The following is a 17,001-nucleotide window of genomic DNA, read 5'->3' as shown; positions in this document are numbered from 1 at the left end:
TTCTGAAATCAAATCTCCCAAAACAAAATAAATTGGGCAATGCAATATTTTTCACAATTATCAGTTAATATCAGCTGATGGCCCATTTCTAACCTTCATTCAGACCATCCCATTCATCATGTAAATGTAATTGTGCTTGCAGGTATTTAATCAAATGGTATCTGATGGCAGGGAAGTAATTACAGCCTTTCTAAACTCTCTTTCTTCCCTCTTCTTCCCCGTCTCTTTCTCCTTGTGTCCTCTCATTCTGTTCACCCTCCACCTTTTCTCATTTCCATTGCCTGAGTCTCTTCTTTTCTCATTCTCCTTTTTCATCTTTGCTCCTGTCTATTGTAATCTCTTATGGTGGAATCAACGATGCTAAAAGGTTTTGTGATTTTTTTTTAATCATCAATCTCAATTTTACAAAATGGAGTGGGAGAGAGAGATACAGGACATTATCAGTGTCACTCAACACAGCGTCTCAGGGCCACTGATGATCTCTCAGCATGCATCTCTTCAAGTGCTTATCAGAATAAAATAACATTCCTTCACTACCTGGCTTCCTATAAACTCTTCATGCCTTTTGCATACTGACCTGCAGCAGTGGTGTGTGCACGTGGGAAACAATGTGAGGCAACCTCCTCCACTCACGGATGGCCAAGCTGGAGGCCATCTCCACCAGCCTCTCTATGAAGTTGAGCTGCTGCTCCTCTGGGTGGCAAATGGCCAGGTAGCCGCGGTGCATGTTCACCTTCCAGGCCATCTCCTTGGGACAGCTCAGCTCCACCTGGAAATTCACACAGTAGGTCACCTTTCATGTTTAACAATAAAGGACTGTAGGTACAAAACTGTTAACAAGTTCTAATAATGGAAATAAAATACAATTTGTTGTTTTGTTTTTTTAAGGACAATAGGTAGGCAGTCATAAACATTCTTAGTATCACTATCAAATTAACTGCTGTACCTCAGAATAAATACAATATTAAAGATGAGATCATTGTCAGGAGGCTCAGTCACATAATCGGTATTAATGACGCAGCCATCATCTGGACATGTTGTACAGGTATGCCAACAGTAAACTGAACATGTATAACTCTGGGGACACATGACTGACTCACAGGAAGCTGTTGTTAAATTGTACCAAAAAAACCCAACAAAACACCTAAATAAATGTGGAATTAATGACATTCTCTAGATACAGATGCTCAGGTGGTATACTCTATGTGGTGTGCTGCTTTCTGTGAGTGTTTGTCCCCATGATGTCAAGCAGAATAGCATACACTCTTCACAGCATTATGAGTGTGACAGTTTTAATTAAATGAAAACATCCAGAGGGAAAGGCCCGATGACACTTTCCTTGCATACACAACAATACTGTTTCCAATTCATTTTCCAGCAGGACTTTTTTGTACTAATGACTGATCAACCCAAAGAATATGATACAGAGGCAGCAGAGAGAAAAAGGCCCTGCTGAGTGCATTATCACTAAACAACAACAGCCCTGGGGAGACTACTATGTCAAACCTGTGCTTTGCTTTTGTGTTTTTTGAAGTGGCTGAGAGAAAGACACAATGAGAAAAGACCAGAGGAAGAGTGAAGAGAGCATGCGAGTGAGAAAGCATAGGTGTGTATTTGTGTAAGTTCTTCTAATGTTGGAGAAAATTACAATGATCAGTCAAAGCACATTTATCAGGGGTGACGCTTGATGAATTTTCTGGAGACAGGGCTGCCCTTATCAAGAGCCAGCTTTAATTGAAAGTGGGAGCATTTGGGCTTCGCCTCTGAGCTGGTGAGCAGTGGACAGGCAGGCAACTCAAAGCCTTGCTCCTCTCCTCAGCCATAAAACAAATCACCCTGCAGCAGATGCTAGGGTAATTATTCACACATGCAGCAGTCGTAAATATTAGCTGCTAAAACTGGAGTAGTGGAGCAAGGGATGAAGAGATGGACAGTGTTTCCTATAGATCAAGAGGTTTGGTGTAAAGTCAATGTGGAGGGGGTGGGGGAGATAGTACAAAAAAATGCAGACCATTGTTGTACATATATTTTTGATGGCTAAATCAATTAAAATATTTTCATTTATCTACATTTTAATGTATTTATTTTACACAGCATTTTTGTATTTGAAACTTACCATCTGAATTGTGGTACAACCAAGGTCTGACTCTTATATTGGGCCAATCTGGGTTCCACCCAGATCACCTATGTTTGGAGCTGTTGTTTTTTTTGTCTCCTCTATTAAGGATGGCCAGTAATTTTCAGATATTCGAACAGTCATTCAATTTAGAATAGAATATTTCATGCAATTATAGTTTTGTCTTTAAAAACAAAGCGCCGCTGTTTTTCCTCACTTTTACTGGCATATAGAAATAACGCAATAATGAGGTCAGTATATCATTTTACTACAGCACCAAAAACAAACAGCAGAAACATGCAGAGACTATAGCCATCAAGAAAACCAGTCAGGATGTGATTGGATAAACTGTATGGTGATAATGCATGCGAGCTGTACAGTGACCATCACTACATAGATAAAGCAGATTGTTACTTATTCGTGCATATATCTTGTATAACACATACATTTATATTTATATTTAAACTCCTTAATTCTGGTACTATTTTTCATGTCCACAGTTAAGTTATTCCATAGTTTGACCCCACTTATAGAAATACAAAATCTTTTTTTGGTTGTTCGTATAGCATGAACTTTTAAATTTAAAAGTACTGTTCTTCAACCTAAAGCAGTGCCGGACTGGCATACTGCTGCAAACCTGGCGAATGTGCTTTCCACCACCACAGAACACAGGGGGACTTAAAGGTAAAGTTACAGCATGCATACATGACAACGTTAGCAATATGGGGCGGGACTCTCAGCAATGTGAGGGTGGGGTCCATGATCTTCAAATAATTGTCGAATAGTTCCCAGCAGATACCGAATAGCATTTTAGCTATTTTAGTACAGAAGAGAAGTTGGAGATGCAAGATAAAATAAGGAGAATTTGGTACACAGAGGAAGGAAGGAAGGACTGAAACAAAGTGAAGGGATATAGCAGAACTGGTGCTGCCGTCCAAACAATTTAATTAGGTGTCACCTTAGGACAGGGCGGCTCAATGAATTGGTTCCAAGGCTCCTTGAAAGAGCAAAACAGGAGTATTTGCTATATGTCAGGTACTATCACACACTCACCACCCGTCGACTATTTGCTTTGGGAAACATGAGGCCAATAAATTAACGGACCAAACAGCTGAACTGCGTTGCCACAGCTTTATGGTTGTCTCTTTCATTCTCGCCGGGGTGTGTGTGGTTGTGGAGGGCCGCGATGGTACCAATAAAAAGTACAGTGCTGTATATTAAGCCCAGGCTGAATGTCAGTGTGGCCTGGGTTTAATATACAGCACTGTACTGGAAATCAGGAATAAAATGAAACAAGTGGAGTCTAGTCTCTGGTTTACTGGATTCAAGCCTAGAGGCTCCACTGTGTCTGTGACTGTGTTAGTGAGAACTTGTGGTTATAGTTTCTTTTTAACTGCGAGTAAGAGCACATATGTGCATGAATATGTTTATTTGTGCAGAAATGTATACATTTTTACATGGTGAACTCACCTGTACTAGAGCCTCCTTCATTGCAGGCCAATTAGAAACTCTCCAAGCACACTCGAGCACCAGATAGGGGTTTGAATGGCCTTTAGATTGCCCATATTCTGTCAGTGGTTCCCATTGGTTCAGTTCCTTAGAACAGCTGGACATGAACAAAATGGAGATGAGAAGTTTAGACAACTTTAATTTATGATGCCCAAGGTGATACAGCTTCTGTGCTACAATTCACACTGCATCATTTGTAGCAGCTACAGTTGAAGGTTCACCTCGTAAAAAATTCATCATTCATCATTTTGACTTTTAAAAACACCTTCTGGGTTTTTTAGGCTCATCCATGTAGTTTCTTTCACCTTTATTTTAATGATTTGCATTGTAAAATGCACCAACTAGCTAAGATAAATGCATCAAATACTGGACTATGAAAAAGTAAAAACTATAGTGGTTTTTGAATCAGGCAGACAGAAAAGAGTCATTTGGTTCTGCAGGAAGCCATGGTGGTTATCGTAGACAGTGACAAGACGTTATTAAGGATTCATTAAATTTAGATTAAATTCACAAATTAATTGGACTTGATGCAAATGTTCCTGGTGACAACTAGCCTACATATTCCTGCAGTAACAGTGCCTATATCACATTCATATGTAAACAAAAAATTATATTACAGCTCTGCAAAGACAAAGGTGACATGGGAAAATTTATAAAGCAAAAATACACATGGTATATCAAAATCGAGTTGGTTCATTATATTCTTGAAATATTGGATGGATATTTCTGGATGCCCCGGCGTACATTTTGTGTGATGAATGGAATAAATGTTACCTGGTTTTTTCAATCAGTGGTGCACAGCATATAAACACGGTTTATTAGGTACACAATGTATTGGACTATAACTGTCAAATAAAACAGTCCTGAAATAAATCATGCAATCATAAAGGTGATCATGTCCAATTTGAGTAGAAACTATTTTACAGAGCCGTTAATTCAACTGTATGATCATTTTTGTAGGATGTAGTTTGTGCTGCTGCATTATACGGTGAAGTGCTTCTGCTAATTAGCCTAGCCTCACTAATATACTTGAGTTACACAGAATAACAGAAACACCAGTGCAAAACCTGAACATTATCACCTTCACAAAGTGAGGATTTATTGCACAATACTAATACTGTTGTATTAGACTACATTAGTTTTGGCTTGGTGAGTCTAATAAACTGTCAACTGAGTGCATATAAACGTATTAAACGTAAAGATCTACTACGGTTATGTGTTCAGCTGGCTCTCTGGAGGTGTAAAACAGACTGGAGATAACAGCATCTGTTCTGTTGTTAAAATCATACCGTATCCAGTGGTCTTCCCACAGCTGGTATTCAGGGAAGATGGCTGGTGAGACATTGCTCCTTTCATTCTCTTTTCTAGCCTTCTCCATCGCTTTCTCATAGCTTTCCTGGGCCTGAACAGACAATTACAATGTTTAATACAAGCTTCTTTTAGGCTAATAAAATAATCATCAGTCCAATATGTCTGCTTGATGCAACTACTGCAATATTAAGTCTACTTGCAATGCTTTAAATGGGACAGAGAAAATTATACATCTCTGTATAATGCAATACAATTTAACTATATCATCAGCAGCCTCCAAAAATGACTGTGAAAGTGAATAAACACCTTCATGAAACTATGTCTTTACAGGGCTGCTGTACTACACTGAATTTTAACTAGGTGACTCTAGGAAACTTGCAGCTGAGCATATACTAAGTGAGATCATACATAGTGCCCCCATGGTTTCCCAGTAAATTTTTTATCACCTGTTCAAAAAAGCCATGCTGTTCGTAGGCAATAGCAGTGCCAGTCTCAGGAAATTTGCACCTCTTCTGCCACAGGCCAGCCCACATATCCTCCTCCTGGAGCAGAGAATAGAGCTCTGCAAGCGAGTCCAAAATCTCCTATAGAGAAGTAGAACATGTGGATGGTGGCAGAACAAATTGGAATAATTGCAGTGATCAAACTGTAAATTTAATGAAAACAGCTTTGTTAATGAATCTGGTTCAAAACGGACAAGAGGCTGATTTGACAACTTTAAACATGAGGCTGTAATAGACACATGGGAAATTAGCTCCAGATAAGTAGTAAAATAATAAACTCTATTAGCACTACTTGAGTTCAGGAAAATACTTGATATCAGTCAGACAATGTTGTCTGCGGACTACACAAAAAAGCTATGATTTTTGTTGTTATTTGTTTATTAAAATGGCTTTTTGGTAATGCATTCCAGTGCAGCATGCTGGTTTCATGAACCACCAAACTGTTGGGATGTAACTCTGTCTTAAGGAGCCAATACAATAATCAAATCAGTCAGCCTAAGACTGAGATTCAAAGGTATGAAAAAACATAGCGCTCTCCATTCATTTGTATGGGAGATTGTGTTCAACGCAGCCAGCACCAGCAGCGCAGGGGGCTTGGGCAAGATGACACAGCCCTGTGTGGTGAAAAAGTTGGATGTGGTTCAGCTGCACCAGATGGAAATATCATCCGGCAAAGGTGCTGCGATGACCAATTACATACAGGGGACGTTCCAAACATGGATGCCCACAGGAAGAAGACTTTTGTTTGCCTTGTTAACATGAGCCTTCACTGCTATTCACTCTCGAAGGTGGGCCAGTTAACTCACCATAACAACACACTATGTGTTTTCATTAGGGTACTAGATGTTAAACTGTGTTTTTTATCTATTAATGCCGTCACACTGCTGGTAGAACTGACGCCAAGCTAGAGTAGGCTACATTAGCAGCATGACTAACCAAAATACAATGGAAACTCACAGGCTGTAAACATGAATTAAGCCACTCACGTTGACTTGTCACAACATGGACACACCTACAACACTCCTGCAACCCCTTACCTCCCGACCAATGCAACCCCTTTGCATTTTGCCGGAGTCAGTGTGACTGTGGCACAAGTTGCATTACCTGCTGAGGCGGTGTGATGCTCTCCTGCTCATAAAACTCTGTGCTCTGCTTGGGTTTGCTATGCAGACTGAGGCCCTTTTCAAAGGCCTGCTGCTCCAGCATTAGAGTGGATCGTAGCCAGAGGTTGTGTGTCTTGCCCAAGTACTTCAGCACACAGGGGCGAATAGGAATAGGAGGTACACACTGGGACATTGCCTCCACAAAGCAGTTTAGGGCACTGGGCTGGCAGTCCCTCTGGGCCTGGTGGCTGCCACTGCACAGGAATGGACTCATTTCTCCTGACAAAGCCTGGAGAGAAAGAGAGATCTCACCAATTACAAAGTCTTACTGAAGCAGCAGTGCACTGATATAACACACTGATAAAGGCATTCTGTTGCATGTATGGAATGCAAGATGATGCATTTTTTCAAGTGAAGGAGAGCTGTTAGGAAACAGCTCAAGAGAGGTAAAATAAACTGGGGAGGGACAAATGACAACTTTTATACAGCCTTCCCATGCATTCAGATCAAAACTAACATCATCAGCGAGTCACTGAATGTCCATCAGTTTTCTATAGAACAAGTGACAAGTGATGTTGAGTTAACTTGGAACAAATTTGCCATGTTGTGATTTTATATACATATGTACACTATATATAAATTAATGCACTGCTGTTTTGTTTATTTTCAATTAATCAAATAAGTTAACTTACTTAGCATTTGTACATTTATTTAAGGCAACATAAAACACATCATTTCCTTGTCTGAACTGCACAGGGCTGGTCTATGCGGTCAGAGCCTCTCAGATCACCCACATTTGGCCAGAATAGACTTCAAGCATGACCAATGGGTTAGTTTTCCATTAATCATGAATGACACAAACAGAGAAATAAATGATGTATTGGTAATGAAGATCATTTTCACTGCCTGTTGACAGCATGGAGTAATTAATGCCTTGATGGTCACTTTAATTAGGCTGGTGGTGGAGAAAGCCAATGTGTCATCAAATTCCTTCTCATGCTTTTCTATCATTCCCATGTAGTAATCAGTCCAGAGATGTACCGGCCGAGTATCAGTAATCACCATTTTCACTATAAATTGGTGTGGTGTCATGGTGGCATGAAGTGCAAAGCTGAGGCAGGCATCAGAATAAAAATATGTGACATACTGTATTTGTGACTTCATGCCTGTCACAGGAAGAAAATAACATGATTTAAAGCATTCTTTCTACTGACTACATCTTTCAGATGTTTAAGAGCTAAATCACTCTAAATCAAGGCCTTTCAACGAGTCTCAATATAGTCGATATGCATTTGCTTGGTTAAACCCATTACAGCTTTCCTCCTTCAGCTTTCCCCTTTCCAAATTTAGCATAAATGAATCTGTCCTCATTAAGTGGAATATTTTGAGACAGAAATGAGAAGGCCAAGGTCAGAGTTACTGTCGGCCTGCTAACGTCACTGATAAGATACAGACAAGGATATAGAGGGTGAATGAGTATATAAGGGATCATTTTCAAACAGGAAATGTGCAAGTGAAAAACACTGGGGATTAATAGTATAAATAAGCATGTTTATGATTTATATTCCAAAACAGAACTATCACTTTTGATTTTCTGGCCAAGGGACACATTTGGATTTGAAGAAGTAGTGGGAACACCCACGCATTTTGCAAGTGGAGTCATAGGTAAAATATTTCTCCTATACCTAAAATATACAGTGATATCACATATTTCTGAACAAAGTTTGATGAATATCTTGTTGACAAAAGAGTATGCATTTCTTCCTTCCAAGCAATGCTAAAATATACTGTATATACACAAATGAAATTACCTAGCTCTGTTTTGCTCCTCTGGGTGTAGTGTAACCAGACATAAGCCAGTAAATTATACTCACATGCTGCTGCCTGTCAGAGAGGATTTTCCAGAGGCGAGGAAAGAGCTGAACCCAGGTTCTCTCAGCCAGCGGTGTAGAGATGTGACAGAGCTGAACCAGGGCATTCAGAAGTGCTCCAGTCTAACACAGAGCAGAGAAGATTGACAGCTGCTGCATCAGCAAGGTAGTGGTTCTTAATTCTTGTCATCAGGACTCAAGAGTACTGCTGATTTAGTATCTTAGTAGGTAGTTAATTGTATTCAACTGAAGACTATTGCCAGTAGTTTCCAGAGTAATCAGAGTCAGGTTAAAAATACCTTAATATAGTGGTCAGACAAACTGTTCCCTCAAACTTTGTCAAAATCCGGTGACTTTTGGCAACCTATCATTACACCCTGAATTACATGCTACTGTAGGTTCATAAGGCCCAATCTTACCTTGACTTCCCGTAAAGAGTCAAGAAACTTGTCGTGGCGGTTGGTAAGCATGTGTAGTTGGTTTCCAGCATCTCTCTCAGCCTGCTCCTTAGTCTTAGGAATGGCAGTCTGGTCACCTGGTGCTAACTCGATGTCTATCTCCACATCCTGCTAAATATGATGAGAGAGAAGAGGAAACATCTTCATTTGAGAGAGAGCTTAGACATTTAGTCTTTACGTTGGACACCACACTGTGTCAAAAAGGCATTTTATGACATTAATTATCTAGGTAATGGGTGAAGAATGAGAACAGAGGCAGACAAAGAGCATAAGCCATGAAGCGGGGCTTTAATCTTTTCTCAGGACCACAATATGTAGCACATTTCTAATAGGATAATGTGCTAATTTATGTAAGAGAGCATGTCTCTTGACACATTCTGATGTGTGTGTCTGTGTATCCCACCTCCTCCTTGGTCTCACTGTTCTCCCTCTCACGTGGCTCCTGCTTGACATGTGTTGCCATGGCGAAGGCAGCGCGGTCATGGCTGTCAGCCAGGTTGATGACGTTAGTAATAGATGGCAGCATGGATCCCTGGCAGCTGGTGCCAATGATGGTGTTTCGTTCACACACTGCCAGCAGCAGCTAACACGCACACGCAAATACACAGAAAAACAGGGGCAAAACACAAAACAATGACAGTAAATGACAAGGGAAGCCTAATAATAAATGCTCAAATTTACAAAATTAAATCAGATAAGACACAGGTTTACACAAATAATTAACTGTATAAGTTCAAACAACCACCTAAGCGGTTCAATAACTTTAATCTACATTCAATAAACTTGGAGAAGAATTTACACAACATGGAATATTTTATGAAAATAACACTTTGTTGTGTTAAAAGTACAAATTGCATTTATTTACTTGAAGGCAGCCCTTTCACACACACACATTTTTGAATTGAAGCAAGTTTCACTTTACAGTGTGGGTATGACAAGAGGCAAACTGAACATTAAAAAAAGATCTAAATGAAATAATGACTTGGTATACGAGTCAAGAACACAATCTTTTTACACTGGATGAAAGGCTTAAAAGGCCTAGAGAAAGATCAGCAGCACTCTGTTTACCTCTATGCACTGTTTGATCCAGAAGTGGCTGCCCATGGCCTCCCAGTTCTGAGAGCAGCAGATGTAGAGCAGCCTCTCATAGACACGCCGCTTCATGGAGGTATCAAATACCTCAAAGAACTTGGCTCTGATCAGTGGCTGTGTGCAGCGAAGCCCCGAGAGGAATGCTGGCTCCAACTTGGATGTGATGTCACTTCCTGAAAGGCTCTCATCCCTGAGTAATGTGATGAACAAAACATTTATTTGACAGAGCTTACGTGTTGGTTGTCAGCCATTTTACTTCCATGATTCATGAAAGCAGAGAATATAGACACTTTGTTGATGTTAAAACGTTTACTGCACTTTGAACGTCTGCTGTAACCACACTGATGCAAGAGCCAAAAACAATTGTGAAAAACAAGTCACAAGATCTAACAAATCAACCTCTGAAATAAAAGAGAAATGGAAACATGTATAACAAAACAAAAATCCACATTTATGAATTGAAATTTTGTTAGACAACCTATTTGCGGCATTCTCTTAATCACACATTGTTCTACTGCAGCTGCTTTGCCATTCCATTATCGTTACTTGCTGTCCATCATGGCTTTATAGCTGATTTTAAATCTTCTGACATGAAGAGCAGATGGGGTGGAGGGATACCGGCTACATTTAGCTGATTAAATGTGTATGTGTGTAAGACAGAAAGACAAAGAGAGCAATGATTTGATGAATAGCAGGTAGTAGGACAGTCTCTCACCTCTGGCCCAATCCTGCTGGGTGTCCTGTCATGAGCTGGCTGAGTCCTGACACTAGTGTAGCCCTGTGAAAGACCCTGGCACATCTGTCTATATGCGGTCTTTCTGATCCCTTTTGCACAACATCACCCTCCTTTTCTCCATCTACAGCCACAGTTTCTATTAATTTATTCCTCTGCTGCCATGTGCCCTATCTTTCATGATCTATTTTCACTAACCTTACTTCAACCATTAAATAAAAAGGATGAAAGACACACTGCTCATTCTTCAAACCCCCTCATCCTCATGTTCTGTTGGTTCTTGATCTAACTTGTCGTGTCTTTCCCCACCTCAGCCTCCCGACCTTCATCCCTCATGTTAAGATAGATGGCAGCATGGCATCAGTGGCACGGCCATTTGGCCATGTGATGAATGGCGGCAATACCTGTAGACGTAATTAACGAGGTCCAGGAACTGGCCGTTTAACTCAAGTTCATCAGGGAAACGTTTCTCTATGTAGGTCATCATCTTCACCAGTAAGATGGACTTCTCACGTAGGTTCGGCATCTGACAGAAGAATGAATATCAGTTAAAAAGGAGAGATATAAAAAAAAAGATGAGGGGCAGGAAGAGAAAATAAAAACACAGACAACCCATTCACTTTTTTCTTCTAATTGCATTACTGCTTGCTGTTCTTCTATAGCTTCAAAGACAATAAAGAAAAAAAATGCCTTGGTGGGCTTTATGCTAATAATGTTGACCTGACTATGATTAGAAAATGTGCTTTGCTTGTTGTTTGTTCAAAGGTTTCACACCTTTGGGCTTTGCTGATTTAGTTCTCAGATTCACACCTAAAAGAAATAATGCAGTGGTAACTGAATCTCGCATTTCTATTTGTTTGTACATACCATATTTAAATAAGTCAATATTGTTACAAAGTCTAACACTCTCAGCTGACTTGCTGAGTATAGCCTCCTCCGTACCTGGTTGGCAGCCATGGGAGAATTGTTTTTCACCCACTCTTCAACTATTTTGACAACAGCACGGAGGATTTTGGGATCAGGCGACTTCTCAATCAGTGAAGTGAGGATGACCTGGATGAAGTTCTTCCTCATTTCCATGCTCATGACGGACAGTCGAGTCTTCACCAGGTCAAGACTCAGCATTACCAGCTCACTAGTCACTATGAAAGTAGAGAGGTCAACAGTCAGAAGCAGGACTGAGACAAACTAACACAATTATTTGCCATTTAGTATTAATACTGATAGGATGTGTTTGTTGACATTTGTGGATAAATTATTGTACATTCTTGTATAAAAAAATAAAAAAAAAATCTTGAAAGTCTATTGTTTTACTATTTAGCTTGTGTCCTGTTTTCTCAAGAGCCATGCTGGTCTAGAAGACATTTACACTCACATCACCAGTGTCACATTTGCTATGCGAGTTGTGCACTCATCTATTTTTTTTAATAGCGACTGCAGCAAAAACAAAACAAAGACCTACTACAATAAAGGGACATGAACATTATTTAGAGGCATAGCCCTTCCTGGTCAGATAGCCCTTGGTCTTGGTGACTATAACAGCTCCTAGTGGAGGGTAAATGTCTGTTTCCCGATATCGTCATTAGAGGCCCACTTAAAGCGCTGATAGCATCTTACAGCCATTACCTCGGGTCTGAGAGCAATAGGAATTATGTACAGTCTGACTTGTATAAACCTGGTGAAGCCGAGCTCAGGAAAAAAGGGAAGAGAAAACCTCAGTGAATTTTGTAATAGTCAATACAAAGCTAAAGCACTCAAAACAACACTTAAATTATGGAAACTATTCCCTTTACCCTTGCTGAGGGATATCTACCCTTTCAAAAACAGAGCAAAAAAGAGCAAGGTGACCATCTGTTTTGCTTTATCCAGAGAGAGACTAGGAAACAAAACAGGCTAGGAACCAGCGCTAAAGAACATTCCCTATGAAACCAGGCTATCTGTAGAGTGGATCTCCCCTGACCATAACAGCTACTGAGAACACAGCAGGGGCCATTGATACAGATTTGATAAGGTCTTTGTGTGGAGCCAGACACTGCTGAGATACATGGATATCTGAGCTCTGAGTCTGAAGAAGGTCACAGTGTGAGTGGGCGGGTGTGCTGATTTCACTCACAGTAAACCCCTTGTTAGATCAAAAGTGGGAAAAGTATGCACACCGGCCTTCCTGGTAATGTCAGCCAGCTGTAACTGCAGCCCTGAAGAATAAGTGCACCTAAAATGGTAAGTGATGTCTCATGCTCTTTGAGTTCTACCGGTGACTGAGGTGCCATGAACTCAAAAAGTGGGTCAAATAATGAAGCCATACAGGGAGAGAGATACTGGTAGAAATACAGACAGTGGAAGAGGCCTGTCTATGGAAATAAGGAATTTCTGTGACTGACAACCATTTGCTGTGTATCTATATAATTTCGATTTTATGCTCAAGTATAAACAGTTACATACACTGTATACCCTCCTTTATACATACACCAGTCCAAGTATGATAGCATATGATCATTCTTTATGCTGTATACAAGTTGTATTTTATGTGTTTATCTGTTATGGCCATGCTTGTCTTTCTCCTGTATTTCTGCTGAACTGAAGTCCATGCGTGTACCTGTGCTGGTTTCAGTGACCCCTGGGTTGGTCTGCTGGGGGCTCAGGTGTTCCCGCACCATTTTCTGCAGTGAGCGCATGAACACTGAGATGAGGCGGTCGATGTAGCTGGCATTGTAACTGCAGGCTGATTTCAGGATCATCAGTGTCCCTGGAAGACAAATCAAGTTGCAGGAAGGTGAATGAAGGAAGGAAAAAGTGGAAAATACAATAATCTGACAACAGCCTGAACCTCTTTGGGGCAAGGTAACAGACACATACTGTACACCTGCAGTCAGCTTGTGCTCATTTACACAGCCTGACAAGGACTCAACTTTTTTTTTCTTTTTTTAAGGAAATGACTGTCACAGAGGAGGGGATAGGTATGAGTAATGACCCTCTCTTCCTGCTACCTAGAGGGGAGACAACTGTTAAAATGTCACCCCCTGGCCAGATGGATGCACCATATCAGTGCTGGCTCTTTTTGACAGAAGGGTACCAAAAGCTTTTTATTGACCACAACTGCCATTTTGGGAAACCATATCACATAGCATTACCTTCACACTGCTCTCCTATAGCCATTTGTCACCTTTGGACTCCTTTACTTGCAAAGCTACTGCAGTGCTTCAAAATAATTAAAAAAAATATAAAAGAAATTAAAAATAAAAATCAAGTAACTATCTCCTTGAAATAAGATTTAATGCAAGCTTTTTCCATAAATACTCTCTGACATCTGGAGAGATAACAGTAATGTTTGTACAGGGTGGCCAAAAGCGGCAATCCTTCCAGAGACAACCTTTCCCAAACCGCTGTACTGTGGCCTCCATTTAAACAGACCAGATGTTAGCCCACACAGCAGGGACCATCGACTTGCATTTTAACGACCCACTCACTGGCTTAATTGCTAAAAGTGACTGAGAGGTAGCTTAGTTTTTTAGGGAGCGGTGTGGGAGTGAGAAAAAAAATTGCAGGGTTTATGTGCACCACAGTGAGAGTAACAGAGCACAAGGCAGTAGAAAGAGATAAATGAGAAGAAGAAAAAAGGAGCACTGGAGAGCTAAAGGTCTTACCGAAGAGCTGTGTGGGGTTAGTGTTGCTCGTGGCTTTTTCATAGTTGGTAAGTCCCTCATAGATGACCTTGCCCACAGCAGCATACAAACACTCCAATTCCTCATACTTGGATGCCACAGTCGATGTGCCTAGAGAAAGAAAGAAATGTTTGCTTCAAACAAAGAACAGCATAAAATTTAAATCAATGCCTTGTTTTTAATCACAGTGCGTGGCAAAATCAATCAATCAATCATCCTGACAAAACAAAACAGTAGTCCATGAATACAACAGCAGCGGACAAGTTCTCACAGAGGACTCAGACGTGTGCTTTCCTGAGTTTATAAGTACAGTATAGCTGGCCTGAATCAGTTCCTGTTAGAATTTAGGATTTAAGCAACAGCCACTTACTAGGCTCAGTGGGGAAGATACTCATGAGGCGGGAAAGGAGGGAGTGGACAGCCCGTAGGACTTTGGTATTTCCGCAGGTCATGCATGCAGCGATGCCCCGCTGGAGGGGTTTGAAATGAGCCAGGATGGCTGAGGACTGCAGCACTGTCAGCAAGAAGCAGAGAATCTCCAGACCAGTACAGATGTTGGAGATATTAGCCTGTGCTGGCTGCTCCTGAGAGGGCAGGGAGGAGAGCAAGGAAACCAGGAGGTCAGTTGAGTTAAAAAACAAAACAAAACAAAAACAAAATCGATGTGTGTACATGAATCAGTGTCATTATTATGTTTCTTAATAAATGTGATTTAGCAAAATATCCAGGTTTATTATTTAAGCAACAAGTGTAAATTAAAGTAAGATAAACTAGAACATATACATCAGAAAAAACTTAATCTTTCAAAATTGTTTTTTTTTGGTTGTGTTTTTTTGTAAAAAAAAAAAAAAAAAATCCAGAAATCTCCTAAATCCCTATTTTACACACAGAGACATTGCTCACACAAAAAACCCAAAGCAAAGTAATTACTGCTAAACCAAAGATCAATGGCCAACATAGGGTCCTAATTTTGTCTAAATTGCAATCGACGGTTACGATGATGGGAGGGCCAATAGGATAATCTAGGATAGATCCATGGTGCTGATCTTGGCTAATGAACAAGGTGACTCTTCTGATAAGAATCCTGGTAGATATTAAGGTAGTATTGATTTGGCACTGTATTAACAGAATGGGACCTTGTCTTTTGAGCCATGCAGATAGGGCTTTTGCTTATATGCGAGTGTGTGATTTGTGCATGTTTTGTTGTGTGCATTCTGCCCCTCCTCATTTACCCTCTCACGCCACTCCTCTTTGACTCTTAATCACTGCCATGCCAGTACAGTGAGATCATAAAAGGTCATCTGATTTAGAGTACTGTTCATTAGGCTGAGAGAGATGGCTGAGCAGGTAGAGCACACTCACAAGGGACAGGTCCATGTATGGGAATCTGAGTAAGGCCTACAGAAAGCCTTGTTTGTCAGACCACCCTCATGGGATATGTTTGTGTGTCTATGTGTGTGGGGAGAGAGAAAGGAGTAGACAATGCAGCGGTCCCCAAAAGAGAACAAAGTACGTACGTGGCAATTGCCGGCACATGGTGATAACCTTGTCTGAACGGTGGTGCCGAATCAGACCAGAGAGATGAGTAGAAAAAGAGAGGAGCAATGGATAAAAAGAGAAAGAATAGCAGCTGTGATAAGAGTGTGAAAAGAAAAGAGATGAGTAGTAGTGGTATGAGACAGAGGGAAATGCAAGGAGAGGTGCAGAGAGGCTCAGTGGAGCGATACAAAAAGCAAGGACGAGGAGACGGGGTGGGGGTTTAACTAGAAGGCACAGGCCAACCCAAAGAGACTCCTGTTATCTTGCCACTGTCATTATTTTGTCATTATGGTGGTTGGTGCCAAACTTCATGTATTACTGATAACAGACAAAGGATTCAGAGGCATTAGAGCAAACACTAAAACAGAGCTTAAGCAGGGACAGAAGAACATCTGCAGTCTCTCGAAAAATAAAAGACAGAGACACGTTAGTTAACCTTTACTGTTAGCCATTTAGGGCTTGGAACCGGGACAACCACAAATCTTAAAAATGTGAACTTTTTCACAAACGTGTTTGCTTAAAACTCACATCACATATGTGACATGCTCACATAAACAAATGCTATTAGTAGACTTCAAAGAACAGCAGCTATAGTCCCACTGATAAACAGAAAAGACAGACACTTTCATAAAGTTAATATTCTGTGAAAAATCCCATAATGAACATAAGTGATCTCTGTGAAATGCAGTGCCAAAACAGCAGTAAAGACAGATTAGCACCAGCAGTGTCACCAAAACAATTATAAATGTGACTATATGAAACACAAAGACAGGCTAATACAGTACATAATGACCTGAATGAGTTACTCTAAAGGCATACGTCATCTTACCACTGTCATAAGCAGCTTGTCAAACCACTGCAGCTTGAGCTCAGCGCGAGGCCACATGTCAGGCCTCAGGGCAGTTTTCATCAGGCTAACACAACGACGGGACAGCAACTCCCCTGGAGACCCAGCTACATTGGTGTTGTCGTTCACCTAGACACGAGAGAGGGAGATGATTGTTATTATTATCATTATCAGTGACAATGGGCTTCCATCTTCAATATCACAATAGTGTCTTGAAGAGGCTAGAAGTCACACAGGGTGAGGAGAGACAAGGACTG

The 17,001-nt window shown here is 40.7% G+C and overlaps 1 protein-coding gene across 1 annotated transcript in view; it reads right to left on the bottom strand.

The window, feature by feature from the left end:
* trrap (transformation/transcription domain-associated protein) overlaps positions 1-17,001 on the bottom strand; it is an 86,101-nt gene that overhangs the window by 28,468 nt on the left and 40,632 nt on the right. The window contains 15 exon segments of the mRNA XM_020615948.1: positions 578-769; positions 3,587-3,722; positions 4,915-5,027; positions 5,383-5,520; positions 6,544-6,831; positions 8,417-8,536; positions 8,833-8,979; positions 9,275-9,454; positions 9,940-10,153; positions 11,101-11,222; positions 11,639-11,838; positions 13,293-13,442; positions 14,341-14,469; positions 14,729-14,942; positions 16,727-16,873. Coding sequence (XP_020471604.1) covers positions 578-769; positions 3,587-3,722; positions 4,915-5,027; positions 5,383-5,520; positions 6,544-6,831; positions 8,417-8,536; positions 8,833-8,979; positions 9,275-9,454; positions 9,940-10,153; positions 11,101-11,222; positions 11,639-11,838; positions 13,293-13,442; positions 14,341-14,469; positions 14,729-14,942; positions 16,727-16,873 — 2,490 coding nt within the window.

Source organism: Monopterus albus, unplaced genomic scaffold (assembly GCF_001952655.1).
Source record: "Monopterus albus unplaced genomic scaffold, M_albus_1.0 scaffold171.1, whole genome shotgun sequence".
In the NCBI taxonomy this organism is placed as follows: Eukaryota; Metazoa; Chordata; class Actinopteri; order Synbranchiformes; family Synbranchidae; genus Monopterus; species Monopterus albus.
Note: the sequence above shows the minus strand (reverse complement) of the source record. Positions and strands in the feature narration are given on the sequence as shown.